We start from the raw sequence: 18,362 nt of genomic DNA on the forward strand, positions 1-18,362 counted from the left end.
ACTCAAGCTAGTTGTGCACTCAGCACCTTCCAACCTGAACGCCAAGGTGCACATCTAGCCGTCCAATGTCGACCCCCAGGGAGACACCGGGCAAAACCCTAGCTCCGCCTACAACCACATCCCGGCGGCTTCCACTGCCACCGCAGCTGCCGGCGAGGGCCGCGGTGGTGGCAGGCCCGGTGTCGAAGGCGTCAGGGGTTGCTTCGCGGTGGGAGACCTCTGGCGACAGCTTGGGACGACGCTAGGTTTCGGCTGCGTGTGGCAACTAGGGCGGCGTCCCTGTCCATGCGGTGACGGCGAGTTTTCCCGGGCGCGACTCCTGCGCGAGATGGCAGTTTGCGGTGGAGCGGCGATGCCCTGTGCAGTGGCGGCTTCCTTTGGGCGTCCACGCAAGGGGAGGAGGTTGCGGCCGCTGGTCTAGGCTCCTGCCTAGATCCGCCATCGGCGTGGCTGCCGATCACCCGGAGGTGCGTGGGGAGGCGGCGCGGTGCACTATGTCAGCCTTGGGTCGGAGAGTGCACATGGTTCATGCTTAGGCTTGCCTCCTCTTCCGCCGGAGGGGGTCGGCCGACGGGCGGCGGCATGGGGGCCTGCTCGTCTGCTTCGAAATAATGGCAGTGGGTAGTCCGTGGATCCCTCTCACACTGTGATAACGAACTTCCTGGCGCATGTCTTCATTGATCTTGGATGGACTGTCGAGTTCCGGAAGCCTACGCCGACGAATTCCAAATGGACGACATGCCTAGATTTTACGGAACGGAAGAGTGTTTTTTTTGATCATTTGATTTTAGAGGGAGCGTTGCGAAGCTCAGCGGTTTGTTGCCGTCATGCGACTTCTCTTAGTTCCACGATCAAGTCAGACACGAAGAATGTCATGGAAGCAGAGACCTGAGGATTAGCAATGGAGGTTTGTGTCTTGGTGGTGATGAGATTCTGTCTTGGTGCTTTCTAACTTAGAGCAGCGACATTAGCAAGTGGGGGTGAGAATTCAGTGTCTAACCTTGCAGGGTAAAAACCCAAGGTTTAGGATACGTTTGGTTTGTGACCAATCCCAACCACACCAAAATTTTGCCTTGCCCGTGCCATTTGGTTGCCTTTTGGATCAACGCCAAAAATTTGGCTCACCCTTGCACACCCTGAGCATCCTAGTGTTATTTGCGCCAACTTGCGGGCGTGCCATGGGCGCAGAAAACGACCACCAAAATTTTGGTCATGCCAATATTTTGGTGGGGCCAGTTGGGGCTCAAACCAAACATGCCCTTAGTCTTAATTGGTTGTGTCTGGTAATGATTTTTTTAAGGTATTGTTTTGTGAGAGCGATGATAACGTTTGTCCAATGTTTGCTTCTTGGAGAAGGTATTTTTTAAGATGAAGGATTTCCAGTGCTGTCTTGGTGGTGTTTGATCTGTTGTTAAAATTTTTTTTGTCACTATAACATGCTTTTTCTGTAACTCATCTTTCTTTTTTGGTTGTGTTGCATATGTATTGCCAATAGAACACTCTATTGTTGTAGAGGCTAGATAGAATTGGTATCTTCGCGATATAATTATATGTATTTATAAAAAAAAACTCAAGCTAGATGATCAGAAAATAAAATGGGAGCTGCAATATAACTGTATCTACCATCTCAGCATCCAACATCTTCAAGTACATCTAGTCGCCACAAAATCCAATTCAGTTACTGATAAAAAAAGAGTAACTATTTTTTCAACCTATTTTTGGGGCAGTTGATCGGTGGCCCTGTTTTTCCTGATCCAGGTTCATTATCGTCTCACAGTCACCGATCAAACTCAGGTTAACCGGCGTGCGATATCGCGGAGGCCGGCGGCACGACGCACCCCTCCACCAGCGGCAAGCCGGCGGCGACGCTCCCGCTCGCCGTGATATAGCGCCGTCCCATCCCCAATCCGAGCGGCACGACCGCGCACACGAAGAAAAACTAACCACGACCCCCCGCCGCCACCATACTCCCCTCCCTCCTCGCCACCGTCGGCTCCCTCGCCACAGGCACCGTCGCGGCCCTCGCGGCGGCTGCGGCGGGGGCAGCGGCGCACGCGGGATCCCTGCCCCGCGCCCGCTCGGCCGCGGCGGCGGCCATGTCGACGGCCCGCGTCTACGCCGACGTCAACGTGCACCGCCCCAGGGAGTACTCCGACTACGAGGCCCTCTCCGTCCAATGGGGGTAAAAAACTAAACTAACGCCTTACTCTGCTCCGTTTCTTCTCGTACCATGATCTAGAGGTAGTGTGATAATGCGAGAGGGTCGCATCTAGAATTCACCAAACGACAAGGTGTTACTGCTGGAGCGTTGGGGGATAGATTGTAGATGCTGTGTTCGAAGACTTTATATGATCTTGTAATAGGGGAGCGGCTTTATGTGATCTTTTGTGGAGCTGTGGAGATTGGAGCGAGCTGGATGGAGTATTGTATTGCTTGATCGGTGTATCTTGCAGTGGAGAAGTTAATCTACTTTAAACTTTGCAGGATTACTATTTGAAAACCTTCAGTCACCGGGTTATGATCGTGTGATTTCTTTGTTTGGGTGTTTGTATGAGGTTAGATTAGATAAGGAGCTGATTGTGAGCACTACTGACAAGCATTTCGCGGTTTTGGGTTGTCTGACTATCTTTGTTATGCGAGCTGTTGTGCTTGTTAGGAGAATAGCATATACAAATTTTGGTTGATTGAGTCCTGCATTCAGAGCACTGTATGCTAAAGAGTATAATCACCACTGAAAGGGCTCATTCAGTGAGACCCTTTAAATCAGAGAACTGTATACTAAACGACTAAATTAAATAGCTTCAATGGAGACCATTTAATATCTCTGTTGGAGGTTAGCTTGAGTAAAACAGAGTGGAGTTGCACCAGCCAAAATACCTAATTGGATGATTTGTTCAAATGTGTTAGTGGTAGTTATGTGACACCTCAATTGTTATTATATGGCAGTGAATCCTCTTCTACCTACTTTGTTCCAAAATTTTGATTGTTCAATAGTAACATATTTATGTTGTAAATTTTGGAGTAAAACTCAGTTACTAGTGATGATGTACTGTTATCAACTGATGATTCTTCTTGTCCATTCAGTGAGCAGGATGACTACGAGGTCGTGCGGAAAGTAGGCAGAGGTAAATACAGTGAAGTCTTTGAAGGAGTGAATGTAACAAACGATGAGCGCTGTGTCATTAAAATCCTCAAGCCTGTTAAGAAAAAGAAGGTATCCTTGCTTACTTTGAAGGTTAACACCTATTTTATGGGAGTCTGCATTTCGTACTTCTCTAACTTTGGTTTCCTCCTTGGTTAATCTACTGAAAAGTATCACCGTGATTCTGTTTAATTCCATTTCGAACATTTTCAGTTTATAGCTGACGTTTATAAGTAAGAAGCAGTTCAAAGGATCTTATGTCTCTTCATGCTTTTAAATCCGTAACTTACTGTGCACCACATCTTGTGACTAACCCGTTTTGCATTTTATAAAATTTTACTGTTAAGAAACCATTTTAGCATTAGTTCTATTATTTAGTCTTTGAACTTTTCTGCCAACAAGTTTCCTCTGTTTATGGAACTGCACGGTGTTACTTTTGCTCATTTATTGGCTAGTCACGTTCTGCTGCATACAACCATACTTAATATAATGTACATATCAAAGTATGTCTGTATCCAGTTGTCATTTGTTTGTTTGTTTGTTTTTGCAGATAAAGAGGGAAATAAAGATACTTCAGAATCTTTTTGGCGGTCCAAATATTGTTAAGCTTCTCAATATCGTTCGAGATCAGCAATCAAAGACTCCAAGTTTGGTGTTTGAATATGTAAACAGCACAGATTTCAAAGTTCTCTATCCAACATTTACAGACTATGACATCCGGTTCTATATCTATGAACTTCTTAAGGTACCATCTTCTGTTTTTTTTCTAAATCATTGGATGATGCATTCAACCATTATTACTTTTAGCCAATAGGGCTGTCAGTACTTCTGTGGCTGTAGACATCTAGCGCTGCTTTGAGCTAAATCTTTCACAATAAATTTTGCTGCAATGACTTTGTAGTCGCGGTGTTTGTGTTTGTAGTTCAACATTGATAGTTCCAGTGTTTGGCTTACATATCCTCCTTGAGAGGCTGAGCTAAGTCTCAACTATGGGGATAAATTCTGCATATGGTCCTTGTATGTTGAAGCATCGCGGATAGGGTTGAGGGTACTGTTAAAATAAATATATGCATAAACTGTAAAAGGATAAATAGTCTTGGCAAGTATAAGGCTGTGATTCTGACTGACTATTATTTTGAATGTGAGTCTGGGTGCAGCAGTATAATTTACTTGCTGCATGGCTAGTCTAGCATGTATACTCTCCCAATTTTTTTGATTGCTATGTTCTGTTTGACTTTGGATGTGATGAACCATGTATCTTCTAAAATTAGCTTATTGGAGCATTAGAAAATTTTATGGCATATGTTATTGAATTAAGTGGTTTAAACTATATGTCTTAGTTCCTTTGAACAAAATTATTATTGCAATGATAGTGGATAAGCAAATTCAGTGACCGATAATTTCATAAACTTTTTCATATGTTTATTTCAACATGGTTTTCGTTTGAACAAGTAATCAAGAGTTTTTTGCTTTCTCGTTGGTATATGGTAAGAAAACTGGATCATTTCACTACTCTCTAAATGAACTGAGTTCTTTTAGTATGTTGGAACTATAGGATCTCCATTGTGCTATTTATTTAGTTGCTGATTCATTACATATTCTAGATTTTGTTTCCTCTAGGATTTTGAGTTTGTTACCTAGAAAACCATATTTTCAATGGATTTCTTACCTAGAAAACCATTTTAAATGGATTTCTTACCTAGAAAACCATATTTTCAATACAGTACTGATTGCCAGCCTGCTCATATTTCAGGCACTAGATTACTCCCATTCCCAAGGAATTATGCATCGTGATGTCAAGCCTCACAATGTTATGATTGACCATGAGCTTCGCAAGCTTCGCTTGATTGATTGGGGACTTGCTGAGTTTTACTTTCCTGAGAAGGAGTACAATGTTCGTGTTGCTTCGAGGCAAGTTGATAGAATATGACATTCTGTAGCTTTGGTCATTTATGGCAACAAGAGAACCAAGTATACAGTGTCACTATTTATGCATTGCTTTGTTTTATCATTAGTTCCTCATACAATTTCTTTTATTCAAGTTCTGATAAATATATCTTAAGCAACAAATCGTTCTGCCACCCAGCATTCCCTTGTTTTTGGTAGATTTGCTCTACTTAATGTCGCAGGATTGTTATATGTTTTCAAATTTTGAATACCTTTCTATTTAGCAAAATCATGATTTCAAAGTTGCTGTTTTGATGGATTGGAGTTACATATTTCTGTACTAAGGTTACAGGAGAAATTTATTAGACTCAGGGCTGTATGAACCCTCTGCACATGTGGATAGATATTTTAAATGTGATGTTTTTCTCCATTCAGGTATTTTAAAGGGCCGGAGTTGCTTGTTGACTTCCAAGGGTATGATTACTCTTTGGATATGTGGAGTCTTGGCTGTATGTTTGCTGGAATGGTGTGTTTCCTTTCTATGATTTGTAAACAATGTGATGAAATACGCAATAGCTTTGCTTCTGTAAACTACTCTTGATTGTGTAATTAAGCATCAGTTATGCTTTTTTGTTTTGCTTCCAGATATTCCGCAAGGAACCATTCTTCTATGGCCATGACAACCATGACCAGCTTTTCAAAATAGCCAAGGTTTGCCATTGTCAGAGTCACAGATCTCTTTGTTTTAGCTCACATGGGCAAGCACACGTGTGCTTAGGCATATGTTACGCATGAGAATAATGCGTATGTGAATATCTTTTTTCCTTTTTTGGTTAAAAGTATTGCGGCCGTTAACAATTGGACCTCTTTTATTTCTGAGCAGGTGCTAGGTACAGATGACCTTAATGCTTATTTGAACAAATACAGAATTGTGCTTGATCCTCAGCTCGAGGCTCTGATTGGGAGGTACTCAGTGTCTTGCAGTACTCTGAACATCTTATTCTTATCATCTTATGGTGTCACTTTAGAGCTCATTTTGCATCAGGAATTGAGAGTTTTGTTGCTTCACATGCACCTTTGTTGCTGAACACAGGCATATCAAGAAACCTTGGTCTAAGTTTGTCACTGCTGAGAATCGGCATCTTGTCTCAGAAGAGGTTATATGTTCCCTTCTTTTCGTACAGGTTTTCCATTCATCTGTCAGTTTTTTTTTCCTGCCCTGTCTAATTTCTGCAATAACCTAGTGCAGGCAATTGATTTTCTTGATAAACTTCTTCGCTTTGACCATCAAGATAGGCTCACAGCTGAAGAAGCTATGGTATGTTTCTGTCAGTTATTCACTTGTACAGTAATATAAATTGCTATTAATCGACCATGTCTTACAAGTAGTGCATGCCAACTTGTTGACCTTGAGTGAATTCATGGGATAAATCCTTGATAAAGTATAACAGGTTTCTTTTGATTCCCTGCAGGCTCATGCCTACTTTCAGCAGGTGAGGGCAGCAGAAAACAGCAGAGGGAGAACGTAGCCAAAAGAACCAAGCGAATAGACCGAGCTGCTTCTGAACTGCACTATGGGCAGAGCATTGCGGAATTGGACCCATCTGTCATCTGATTTACTTGAATCTGATGGTTGTGACTTTGTCATACATCTCGGATATGCTGGACCCCTGAGGTTTTTTTTTTTTTTGGAATTTTATAATTTGAAAGGTTAAAACTGCGAGCCTACAAAACAGATAGGCTATGCATTGTCATGCCTGAGAAGTTTTGATGCAGTTAAACTGTTCCATCGATGGAATGTCTCAATGTTATGTCTAGCTGTGATTATGGGCGTGTATATGGACAGAGATTTGGTGCACATGGGCACCGGTGATCCCTATTTAAAAAAAATAATTGAAAATCATATTTCTAAGTTTCAGAAAAATCTGAAAATAAATTACGATGTAGCTAGTATTGTATTCCACAAACGTGTAAAATTTTAGCTGGAAATAATTTGTATTTTGGGCTACACAAAAATAAAAAATGTGTGGATCTGAGTAGTGATTCAAATCTTAAAAAAAAATCAGACTTTGTCATTTTTGTGTAGCTTGGAAAAGAAAACATTTGTAATTGGGATTATGTACTTTAGTAGTATACATCAACTCCTTTTAGAATTTTGTTACATAATTTTTTTACACACATAAATCTAATTTTTGAATTTTTTTAGTACGCCGAGAGCACTGATGTCTAGGATTCAAAATGACTTTTCGCGTGTATATCTTCTTTCTGTGAACCATGTATGTCTATCTTCTTCGTTTGCACAACGCGTGTTATCTTCTTTATGTACTGCAGGATGCAGACTCATGTTCTGCTATTTGTGTCACCGTTCTGTTCTGCACATTGGACCGAGAAAAGTGTGTGGTTGGTGCACGATGTTGCCCTCGCGTAACCATTACGAAGCAGCACGGGCCAGGCTAATGGGCAATATGGGCCTTCCGTTGGGCTAAAAAACCCTAACCAGAGCAGCCTCCTCTCCAGCCCCACGCCGGACTCCGCCTCCTCTCTCCTCCGCCCGCCCTTGCTGGCTTGAGCACGCGCCGGCCTTGCCCCTCCGCCGCCTTTCCTCTTTTCTCCACCCGCGTAACCTTGCTGGTCTGGATTGATCCCGAACGCGGCGGGATGGCGCTGAGGGGCGTTTGGCAGCTGCAGAAGCTCGTGGTGAACTACTGCGATTGGGGAGGGAGCAGCAGGGGGATCAGGTATTGCTCATCACACCGAGAGGAACTGATAGATAATACTACTACACATGTTCTAGCGATTCGATCTGTTCTGTTTTGATGTGGTGATAAATTTCGATTCGGGAGATCCGACTTACTCGTTGTGCTGAGTGAGTTGGAGCCGCTCTGTTAGTTGTGCATGGAGAAATGTGGTGAGCGTCGCCTGTAATTATGTGTTCTGCGCTTTAACCAAGGAAGATCTATTCTTATGAAGCCACTGGAAAATAGCTCATCAGTGGATCAGAAAATCGTGTTGATTTGCCATGTTTAGTTCATCCATTGAAAAAGAAACCGTGTTGATTTGTCATTACTGAAAACGTGAAGAATTCAGTTATGAGAACATTCCATTAGACAGTTCACGCACAGCTTGATCCAATTATACGATTTGCTGGTTACATTGTATGTAATTCTTAACATAAGCTTATTCACATGGTAACTTCTTCCCTTGGGGATTGGTAGGTTAAGCATCAGTTCTATAACTGCAGTTCAAAATTTTCTTTTCTCTATCTCTGTCGTTGGAATTCATTATCTGAACAATTATATTTTTCAATTTGCTTGCTCCTTCACAATTGATACTTCTTGGAATTGCAGGGCTTTCATGGAGTCCCATCTTCCAGCTTTGAAGGAAAAGAACCCCCAGTTAGAGGTAGTGACACAGCTTGTCCGTGGTCAGCACCCGAACTTGAAGGGCATTTACAGTAAGATCTTCCTTTCCTGTTGACCATTGTAGTGTTATCGGGAAACATTCTTAACTTATAATTATGTTGCCTTTCTTTCGCGTTGTGGATTAGATATTTGTGTTGGTACTGACCAAATACATTAGTATTCATGTCATCACTCGCAGTCAAAGCACTGTAGTTTACACTTGCCATATTTAATGCCAGTTGTCACTCTTGTCCCCCTTGCGCTTAAGTACTTGTGATGAATTTGACATGCTCAACCGCCCAAAGGTGAACTCACATGGTTTAAGCATGGCATGCTTAATCGTGTACCGTACCCTTTGTATAACTAAATCTTCGTAGAAAGACTTGTTTTGGATGAGGGGTGCACTTGTCTATGACAGCTCTTGTCTAGGACAAGTACATCCATCTCGGATGCAACAGTTTTTGTGGGAGTAAATGCTCATTTAACAAAAACGGTGGAATGCATTTCACAGTTTTAAGTACTTTTCTCTCTCTTTAGTGTTTTGCCCAAGGATAGTTCCATTCCATTGCACTACCCAACCAATCTTATAGCATATAATGATCATGGGAAGAGGTTGCTCCCCAAACCAAACATCTGCCTAGACTCTGTTTTCCTGTTGCTGCTAGGAGAATTTTCATAAAATGATACTCCGAAGGTTGGCATGATTACACTAACCACTCCCCTTCTCACTGACAGGACCAGTCAGCAAAACACGTATTCATATCTGAAACACCATCCTTGTTTGTTTTATTGAACGCATAGCTACATGTGCTTGCTTTTTGAGTAATATTTTTATGTGATGTTATTCTTATATCAATGAGAGACTGGTTTGGTCCTGTCAGTGAGATGGGGAGTGGAATGCATTTCACAAAGTTTTAAGCCCAAGGATATTTCCATTCGATTGCACTGACCAAACCAATCTTATAGCATCTTACGATTGTAGGAGGAGGTTGCTCCTCAAACCAACATCAGTCTACATTTTGTTTTCCTGTTGTTTTAATTGTTATCAGGAGAATTTTGATATATGCCATCCCAAAGATTGGTATGACTAGAAATTCCACTCTCAGTCTCACATGTCAGTGAGAGTGAGACACAGATTTATATCAAACCATCATCCTTGTTATTTGTCATGAACTCGTGAATATTGGTGCTTCCATTTGACTAATATTTTTGTGCAGAAAATCACAATGAGAGAGTGGTCTGTGTCAGAAATTTAGCACCTGAGGACATCATGTTGCAAGCTAGTAGGCTGAGGTGTTCTCTGGGCAGGAAAGTTGTGAAGCTGAGAACCAGACATGTAACGAAGCGACCAAGCGTGCAGGGAACATGGACGACGGAACTGAAGATGTGAATCAAAGTTCTTAGACAAGCTGTTACACTGCTCCTGATTGTGCACTGACAAGAACTGTTTCAGATCTATCGCAAGAACTTTGTGCTGCTATTAGACCTACCTTTTGTCGGTAGTTTACAGTGTCATTCCGTTCTCCTTTTGTTTGAGCCATAATCTGATAATAATATGTAAACCTGGGAGATTCTTGTTAGCATCGTCCGTCTGGCAGATCTGAGTGGCAGGTATTGTCTTAGACCGCAGAAAATTGTTTTAAAGGAAAGGGTCTGCATTTCATGAACCGATTTTGCAATCCATTAGATGTTTTTTGAGCTAGGGATGTGTTTAGAATCATCGGCTTCGGGAGCTGGGAAGCCCCATATATACCCTACTCCCGTAGTTAGTGAAGTTTGACTTTCACGAAAACCAGTATGCACTATATCATGGCAAGTAGAATAGTGAAGTTTGATCAAGGAGTAACAGGGAGGTATCACCCGAATGTACGATTTGCCTTGATTACCTGAATGTACGATTTGCCTTGATTACCTGAATGTGACCCCAAGGCATTTGCCAAGAACTAGGAGTTTGATTTGCTGCGCAATTTTTTTTGCGTATTGCATCCTTTTCTCGTTTTGCATGCATAGTGGACTGAAACTGAGCATTAATTGGAGCATTGGTCCAATCCTTTTTTTTCCTGAGAAAGGCAGCAAATTCTCGTTTTTGCATGCATAGTGGGCTCAGTTTGAGCATTAATTGGAGCATTGGTCCATCACCTATCTTTTTCTTCCTGAAAAAGGCAGCAAAAGAAACCAACCACCGACGGTAGGGACACATGAACCATACGACAATGAATACTAGTTGAATCCAAGGCCTCGGAGAATCATCCATATCTCTGCGTCTACAGTAGAGAGGGGCGATTTCTTGAGCTCTCCCCGTCGATCCACCTCGCTCGCCGCGGATTCGTGGTTTCCTCCTCCTTCGGCGGCCGCTCCGGCGGCGGGAGGGTGGGGAAACCTCGATTCCCGGCCTGTACATAGTATAGGGTTAGGTGGGGGCCCGGCTGGCGGCGGCATGGAGGAGGTGGCGCTGCTGGAGCGGTTTTTGGTGTCGGCGTGCATCCCCTTCGACGACGGCGTTCCTCGGAGCTCTGGCGTCGCGCGCTCGACTTCCCCGAGCTCGACGTTCTTCGGTTCGTTCGAGTTCTTGAAGCCCCGTCCGGATCTGGCTAGGCGACGGATCTGGAGGAATAAGAAGTGGTGGAGGACGATGATGAAGATTGGCGCGACGACGACGGCGGCCTTCGGGGTAGGGCCATGGGTTCCGGTGATTGGTGACTTCCCGCTCGCATGGGGTCTTCTCTCGATCCAAGGCTTGAAGGAGAGAAGCAGCGACGACGCGCCACCGACAGCTCCTGGACGCCGGCGTGTTCGTGTTGCAGAAGGATTGGGCTGTAATTTTGTTTTTCTTTGGGGACCTCTCTGTAACTTGCTGATCTAATATCATCTTACTTCATGCGCAAAAAAAAGGCCTCGGAGAATCTAGTTGTTATCTGGCTGAAAAAACAAATAAACCCACAATAAACATAGGAACATAATTTTGTGATGCTGGTAGCTGACGTCCTAGCACATCATCCTTTGACTATATCTTTCACATACCCTTTAGGGTTTTAGTCTTCCCGGCGATATCGGGGCGAGCCCCTGTGGTCTCCACTAGATCACATCTCTGTTTCCCCTTCACCTGCCCCTCTCCCATTCCCTATGTCCCAACTTTAATGGTAGACCCTAATCGGCGGTTCGTGTGTGGTGGTTGTGATCTAGGCTAGGGTTTTTGGTTTGTCTCCTATCGTGTCTGGATCACGTTCGTCCTCAAGAGCTACATATGGGAAATCAAACGAGGCGGTGGACATGAAAATGCCCAGTAAATCTTTGCACGAGGAGGAGTTCCTGGACAAAGCAAGATAGAGCTATGTCGCGAGACAAAGTGGGTATTGACTCTATGTTTGATTGTCTTGAGATGGCAAAAGAGGAGTTTGATGGTTCGTCTAAGAGAAGATGATGTGTAGATTGCCGAGAGTACTTAGTGTCGCTTGTGGTCGCTAGAGTTCGTTACCCTCAAAAAAATCATGCACGAGGTTTCAACTGATGCACAATGCATTGAATTATACAACAAGAATCACAATTCCCGTTGTGGGAGAGAACCATTTTATGGTGCAATGCTTCTGCTTGGGGGATTGAGAGAAGGTGATGGAGACAGGACCCTGGTTATTTTGAGATTGGGTGGTTCTTCTCGCACCATACGATGGTCTTTCTGACCCTCTTTGAGCTCAAGCATATGCCGGTCTGGCTATGTGTTCACAAATTACCGGAGGGCTACACATGAAGGAGAAAGTAGCCACCTAACTGGTCGAGAGAGTTGCTGGGAACGTGATGATCCCCGAGCTAACCCCTGCGGGTGCCTTCAGAGGTGGCTTTATACGTGCTCGGGTGAGACATGATATGAAGAAGCCAGTGACTAAATCTGTGTCCTAGTGCATGGAGGCAAACAATCTATGTTCATGGTGAAGTATGAAAAATTTGCATGATTTTGTGTCATACTCACAATCATAGGCAGTGGCGGCGCTACAGGTGGACCAACCTGGGCCATAGCCCACCCTTTCATTTGGGTTTTATTGGTATTATTCTGACCCACTAGTAAAAAAAGGCACTATGCATATGATGTTTAGGCCTATTTTGCAGACCGGTCCAGTCTTCCAGTCGATGCATGCTTCGCCACTAATCATAGGGAGTGTGGACTTGGAGTGTACAAGTCAAGAAGTTGAAATATGGCAACTGAATTTATGCCAATCCCCCAAATCATAGCCATCTTACCGGAACTATGAGACGAGGTATGCGTGGAGGTCGAGGCTTCCATGCTATTGCTGGTGTAAGAGGTGACTCCCATGCTGGTATGGTGGGACATGGAAGGGGCTCCCCAGATAGCAATCTCGCTTTTGGCCGTGGGACATATTTGGAGTGGCATGAGCACCCTTAACGTCGGGATAAATCCAGTGGTAAAGATCTTGATGATACCACAACATGGATCAAGATACTCAGTTCATCTCTATATTATGCTCAAGCCAAGTGATAAGCCCAGTCAAGCGATAAGACCTTGCTCAAGCTGGGCAAGAAAAAAATACAGGACCATCCTAGGCGGTGGCATGAAGTGATGCCCAAAGTATTGTGGGATCACAAAATCGCAAGGCATAGAGCTACAAAGATTACTCCTTTTCAGTTAGTCTATGGATAAGAGGTTGTCTTGCCCACAGAGGTTAATCTGGATGCCTTAAGATTCGTGAAGAATGATAGTTTGTCGGCTAAGAACTATTACAATCTAATGGATAACATCGACGAGGTAGTCGACATATCTATTTTGCTAACCTTAATGGACATTGAGAGAGGGAGAGAGAGAGGTTGTGGGTAGGGCTTCCAAGTTGGCAACTTGGTCCGGAAATTTATATTGTCGATAGGCTGTAGAAGTTAAAAATTAGGCAAATGGTTGCGAAGTTGGGTCCACCCAACTATGTGGCAATCCGCCTAATATGCACTTGTGACCGATGTATGAATATCGGTCTTAGAAAAAACATGTCCAACCCATGGGGGTTAAGCTCTACTTAGAAAATAAGGTGGGGCACACCGGTAAGGTGTGAGGGCATCTCGTAACGGGGCAACCCGACCATTTGCGTCCGCGCGGTCGAAAAATGTGTCTGCACCCTATTCCAACGGGGCGACCCATACTGATCGCGTCGTCCGCGGAGACGCAAACGTGACTCAAATATGCGGCACGGTTGCGTCTCTGCGGACGTTGCGCGGTCACGCCGAGCGTCCTCCTTTTGTTACCCGGTCTCGCACGTTAGGGACATCGAAATCGACCGCGCGGATTTGCTTCCTCTCCCCCTTCTTTGCTGCCCTAGTGCGACGCCACCACCCCAACTCCGCCCCACCGCGCGCACCGCTGCAGTACACGCCGTCTACTCGGGCCTCAATGCGCCGGAGAACAGGATCTTAGTCGGGGTTAATTCTGGGGCGCACCTGTCGCGTGTTTGGGGGCTAAACATCTGCCGGTTGCGCTGCCCGGCCGCGCCGCCCACGACCTGTTCGTTCAATTGTGCCAGTAGGTTTCTTAATCATGTTTTGGGTGCTATTGTGAGCGACCATTGATCCGCAGTTGCTACCCAGGCAGATGTACATGTGAAAGATGCTGGACAAGTTCCGCGCTGAGGTCATTGACTCCTCTTCGTCGACTCTTCTGACGAAGAGTCCAATCACACGACGCAGACCATGGCTACTTTTGTGGCATCCATCTTCCACGAGCACAATGATAGCCGGATGCCGGTGCATCGGGGCTCTATGAAAAAATCTTCCGCGCAAGAGAGTGGAAGGGCACCTCTGGCTCCACAAGGACTACTTCGACAGCACCAATCCAGTGTTTCCGGAAAAATGTTCCGGTGTCGGTACAGGATATCAAGGGACCTGTTCATGGTCATTCTATGGGGCGTCAGAGACTACGACCCGTACTTCCAATGCAGGCCCGATGCAACAGGTGCGCTGGCCTTCAGCTCCTACCCAAAAATGTTTCGCAGCTATTCGCATGCTATCCTATGGAATGGCTGCTGATATATTCGATGAGTATCTTCGAATGAGTGAGAGCACCTGCCTTGATTCCATGTACCGATTTTGCCAAGTTGTGAGTACTGTTTTTGGAGAATATTACTATAGGGAGCCAACATTTGAAGATAGAAGGCGGTTGTTGTCCATCAACGAGTGTAGAGGGTTCCCATGAATGACTGTCAGCATAGATTGCATGCATTTGGAGTGGAAGAACTATCCATTTGGATGATAGGGTTAGTACATCGGCCATGCGGAGGGATGCACTGTCATTCTTGAAGCAGTGATATCTCAATAATTTATGGATTTGGCATTAATTATTTGGCATGGCCGGTTCCAACAATGACATCAATGTGCTGCACCGGTCACCGGTTTTTCAACAGGTTTATGCAAGGCAAAACTCCCCGAGGTGAGCTACAAGATCAATGGAAATGAATATGACAAGCCATATTATCTTGCTGATGACATCTACCCTAACTGGACCACACTGGTGAAGACTGTTTGTAATATAAACACAGAAAAGACGAAGAGGTTTGCCAAGATGCAAGAGGCTTGCAGGAAAGATGTGGAGCGGGGATTTGGTGTGCTCCAAGCTCGGTGGATAATTGTCCGTCACCCGACAAGAACATGGTCGTTGAAGACCATTCATGAGGTGATGACCTGTTGCGTGATCATGCACAACATGATCATTGAGAACGAGAGTCCTGATAGCCGCAATAAACACCAATGCGAATGGACGCACGAGATCATTTTGCGAGTCTGAAATGCGTCACTCCGTTGGAGATGCAGTGGGGGAGTGATGGTGGCGTTCGATCTGAAGATGGATTTTAGTGCAAACTGCTGGATGTTTGGTTCAGTTTTTGTCAGGTTGCCATGGGACGTCGGATCTGAAGTGTAAGGTTAATTGATGGGAAGAGGAAGTCCCGCTGTTTCCCCGAATCCACCTCCCCTCCCCCGTTCCCCGTTCCCCATCGAGGCTCCGTGGCCGTACGACTTCCGCGACCAATTCCTATCATGCCGCCGGCATCTAGGGCACCCACCTCGTCAGCCAAACCCACCTCCGGTATCGGCGCGCGCACCGTCGTTGCCATCTCGACTGCGCCGCTGGCCTCTAGCACAGCACTCTCTTTGTCAACCAGACCCCCACCGCCGACATTAGGGCGAGCTAGCTCCTCCTCGCCACCGGGATGCTGCCGGAGAATTTCCATCGTCGCACATCATCCTATGGACCTCTACGTCTCCTACAGGCGCCCTATCTAACCGCGCATGCGGACCCCGGCCCAGGTCTTCGTCCACCGAACACCGCATGGGCGAACCTAGAGGGTGGGCCGGGTGGGTAATGGCCCACCCCGAATTTTCAAAAATAACTACCATATCAACATTAGGCAACATCCAATCAAATAGCCCGTAGAATGACCTTTGTACATTCCATTGGGGCAATCCTTGCACTCTCCCTCTTGTCTTAGGTTCATTTTACACCCCTACCCGTGACGGGAATGTGATTGAGCGCAAACAACTTCACTCCGGTTGCCAGCGGGTGATGCACACGAGGATACAACACATGCTCTTTCGCTCGGCGACATCTCCCACAATCGCAATGCAACAATGAAGGAAATCGGCCATGGCTCGGATGGGCCATGGGCGCACGACAGTGACCCGAGCAGCCCAAGCAGAAGTCGGTTTTTGTTTTAGTTTATTGTTGTAATTACATAATGGACCATGGAGATGAATGGTGACATTATGTCCCTTTTTTGGAATCAATTTTACTCGTTCATGCCATTACCTATTTGTATCTATACCGCATGTGATAGATTCTCATGTTTAATTTCGTTCAAAAAAGTTTATCTGAACAACTAGCCAGAGCACTTGCATACACCATATGAACACTAATCACATTAAAACAAGCATATCTAAGGTAATTTTATGTCCTTATATTATTATAATATATATGGTTCCAATAGTATGTGTAGAGCCCGCACATGTTGTCAACTTACTAAGAAATCTAACTTGCTATTTTTTTGCCAATGGTTAGAAATGTCTATAAATATAAGTACCTAACAATAAACCAGAACCACAACTAAGATATTTATTTGATTGTACGATTTATAGATCTATATCATGATAATTGTAGATATTAATATATATACATGCACCAACACACATATATACATATATAAATACGCAATATAATTTTAGCAACAGGTGAAAAATAGTTTAAGTAAAACTTTATTTCAACATAAATTTAAATTAACAGAAAAAACTATGCATTGTATTCATTACACTTGTACAAGAGAGAATTAATATCCGGAAATAGTGTAATATTGTTAGTTAAGCAATCTAGTAATCTAAAATTATACTCAATTTGACTATAATATGATTACGATAGTTTAATACAAGTATAAAAGTTTTGTATAAAATATCTTTCCTTATATCATTTTTTGTTTGCAACTGTACCCTGAGCAGAGCAGCAGCAATATCATAGTTTAGCATTGTATTGTTTCAAGTGCAGCAACATGTCCGTGGACATCATATTAAGGATACACCGTCACATTGGAACTAGTTGCTGACTTCACTTTCTGCATCTAAGTGACAAATTACCATCCAGAGCTCCATTGGTTCTGAAAGGCACCTAACGGCTCGTTTTGGTCACTTCACTCTCTTTGTTACTTTATTGCATACTATTTTGCTTGTGTTTTGCAACTGCAGTAAACATGTAGCATATGACAGTACCTAGTTTTGGTGACTAACGCTAGCTGTACTAATATCCTGCTCTTATTCCGGTTCTTTGAAAAATATAGGAAAAAAGTAGGCGAGGAAATGTATATCATATGACGTTGTCTGGATGGTTGTAGATGTTGTCATGCTTCTTTAGTTCAGAGCTCAGCAAAGCATGGCTTGCATTGCTGTATCATTAGGGTTTTAAAACAAGGTATCCTTTATGACTAGCACTAATAGCCTCATCTGTGGCAGATCATAACAGACCATCAAGGGAAATTCAGGAGCAAGAAACAAGTTTTGAGCTGTTCATGTTTATGTGATTAATTTGCTTGTAGTGGGTTAAGGTCGTGTGTGTATGGTGTTGTGTCCTTTGTAACTCTAGTGTGGATGTAAATTGAATCAGAGGCAATACAATTTCTATACCTTTTCCTGTCTCTTTTGCCTCTCTTCTTAAACCTTGTTTCTCTTCTATTAAATCTACTGGGTGTGCTAACAACTAACACAACTTCATCTGTCCCTAATCATTGCTATTCCTCCAACTTAGAAGATGGCTGAGGCTGATGACCAGGAGCTGATTCGCCTGTTTGATGTCATGGTTAGTGAGGAATGTGACAGAAATGAAGCAGCAAAACTTTTTGAGGGCTGGAATGATGAGGCAAAGGCTAGGTATATGAAGCAGCTAGCCTTCAACCTTCCACAACACGATGAAGCAGCTAATCTCGAAAATATGGAAGTACCAGTAAGAATTTATGAGTTTCTTTTTGCGCCTTTTGCATACTCCTTATGGGTACTTTCATTTTTCAGTAAGACTATATAACCAAGACGGAAATTCAATTCGGCTTCCGGGTGCATATGCCCCCTCTACCAAAAAATCATATTTCGGAATGTCGAAAAATTTGGACAGAAAATTCTACGTGTACATCTCCATAATATATGTGCGTTCATTAAGTTTCACGAAAAACCAATATTTTTTGTGATCTATGTAAAAATAAGAAAGTTTATCTTGTGAAAAAGCATTATTTTTAGCACTAAAGTTTGTCTTTTTTACACACGTCACATGATAAGTCCATTTTTTATGAAACGATTGTGTGAGTGCGTAGCATGTGAAGATGTACGTGCGAATTTTTTGTTTCAATTTTTTTGAAATTTAAAATGCGTGTAAAGTATATTTCAAAATATAGGGAGCATATGCACCCATGTTCCAA

General features: G+C 43.8%; 2 protein-coding genes across 2 annotated transcripts; both read left to right on the forward strand.

The window, feature by feature from the left end:
- The first annotated feature begins 1,739 nt into the window (after positions 1 to 1,739).
- On the forward strand, positions 1,740 to 6,835 carry LOC127296586 (casein kinase II subunit alpha-2). Its single transcript, XM_051326721.2, has 10 exons — positions 1,740 to 2,182; positions 3,085 to 3,214; positions 3,693 to 3,887; positions 4,896 to 5,053; positions 5,465 to 5,555; positions 5,675 to 5,740; positions 5,913 to 5,995; positions 6,123 to 6,186; positions 6,279 to 6,347; positions 6,502 to 6,835. Exons 1-10 carry the CDS (start codon positions 2,097 to 2,099, stop codon positions 6,556 to 6,558), a joined length of 999 nt encoding a protein of 332 aa, XP_051182681.1. The 5' UTR covers positions 1,740 to 2,096; the 3' UTR covers positions 6,559 to 6,835.
- A 660-nt stretch (positions 6,836 to 7,495) lies between these two features.
- LOC127296587 (large ribosomal subunit protein mL43) lies at positions 7,496 to 10,097 on the forward strand. Its single transcript, XM_051326722.1, has 3 exons — positions 7,496 to 7,767; positions 8,377 to 8,483; positions 9,648 to 10,097. Exons 1-3 carry the CDS (start codon positions 7,688 to 7,690, stop codon positions 9,818 to 9,820), a joined length of 360 nt encoding a protein of 119 aa, XP_051182682.1. The 5' UTR covers positions 7,496 to 7,687; the 3' UTR covers positions 9,821 to 10,097.
- Positions 10,098 to 18,362: the final 8,265 nt, after the last annotated feature.

This window comes from Lolium perenne, chromosome 4 (assembly GCF_019359855.2).
Source record: "Lolium perenne isolate Kyuss_39 chromosome 4, Kyuss_2.0, whole genome shotgun sequence".
Classification (NCBI taxonomy): Eukaryota; Viridiplantae; Streptophyta; class Magnoliopsida; order Poales; family Poaceae; genus Lolium; species Lolium perenne.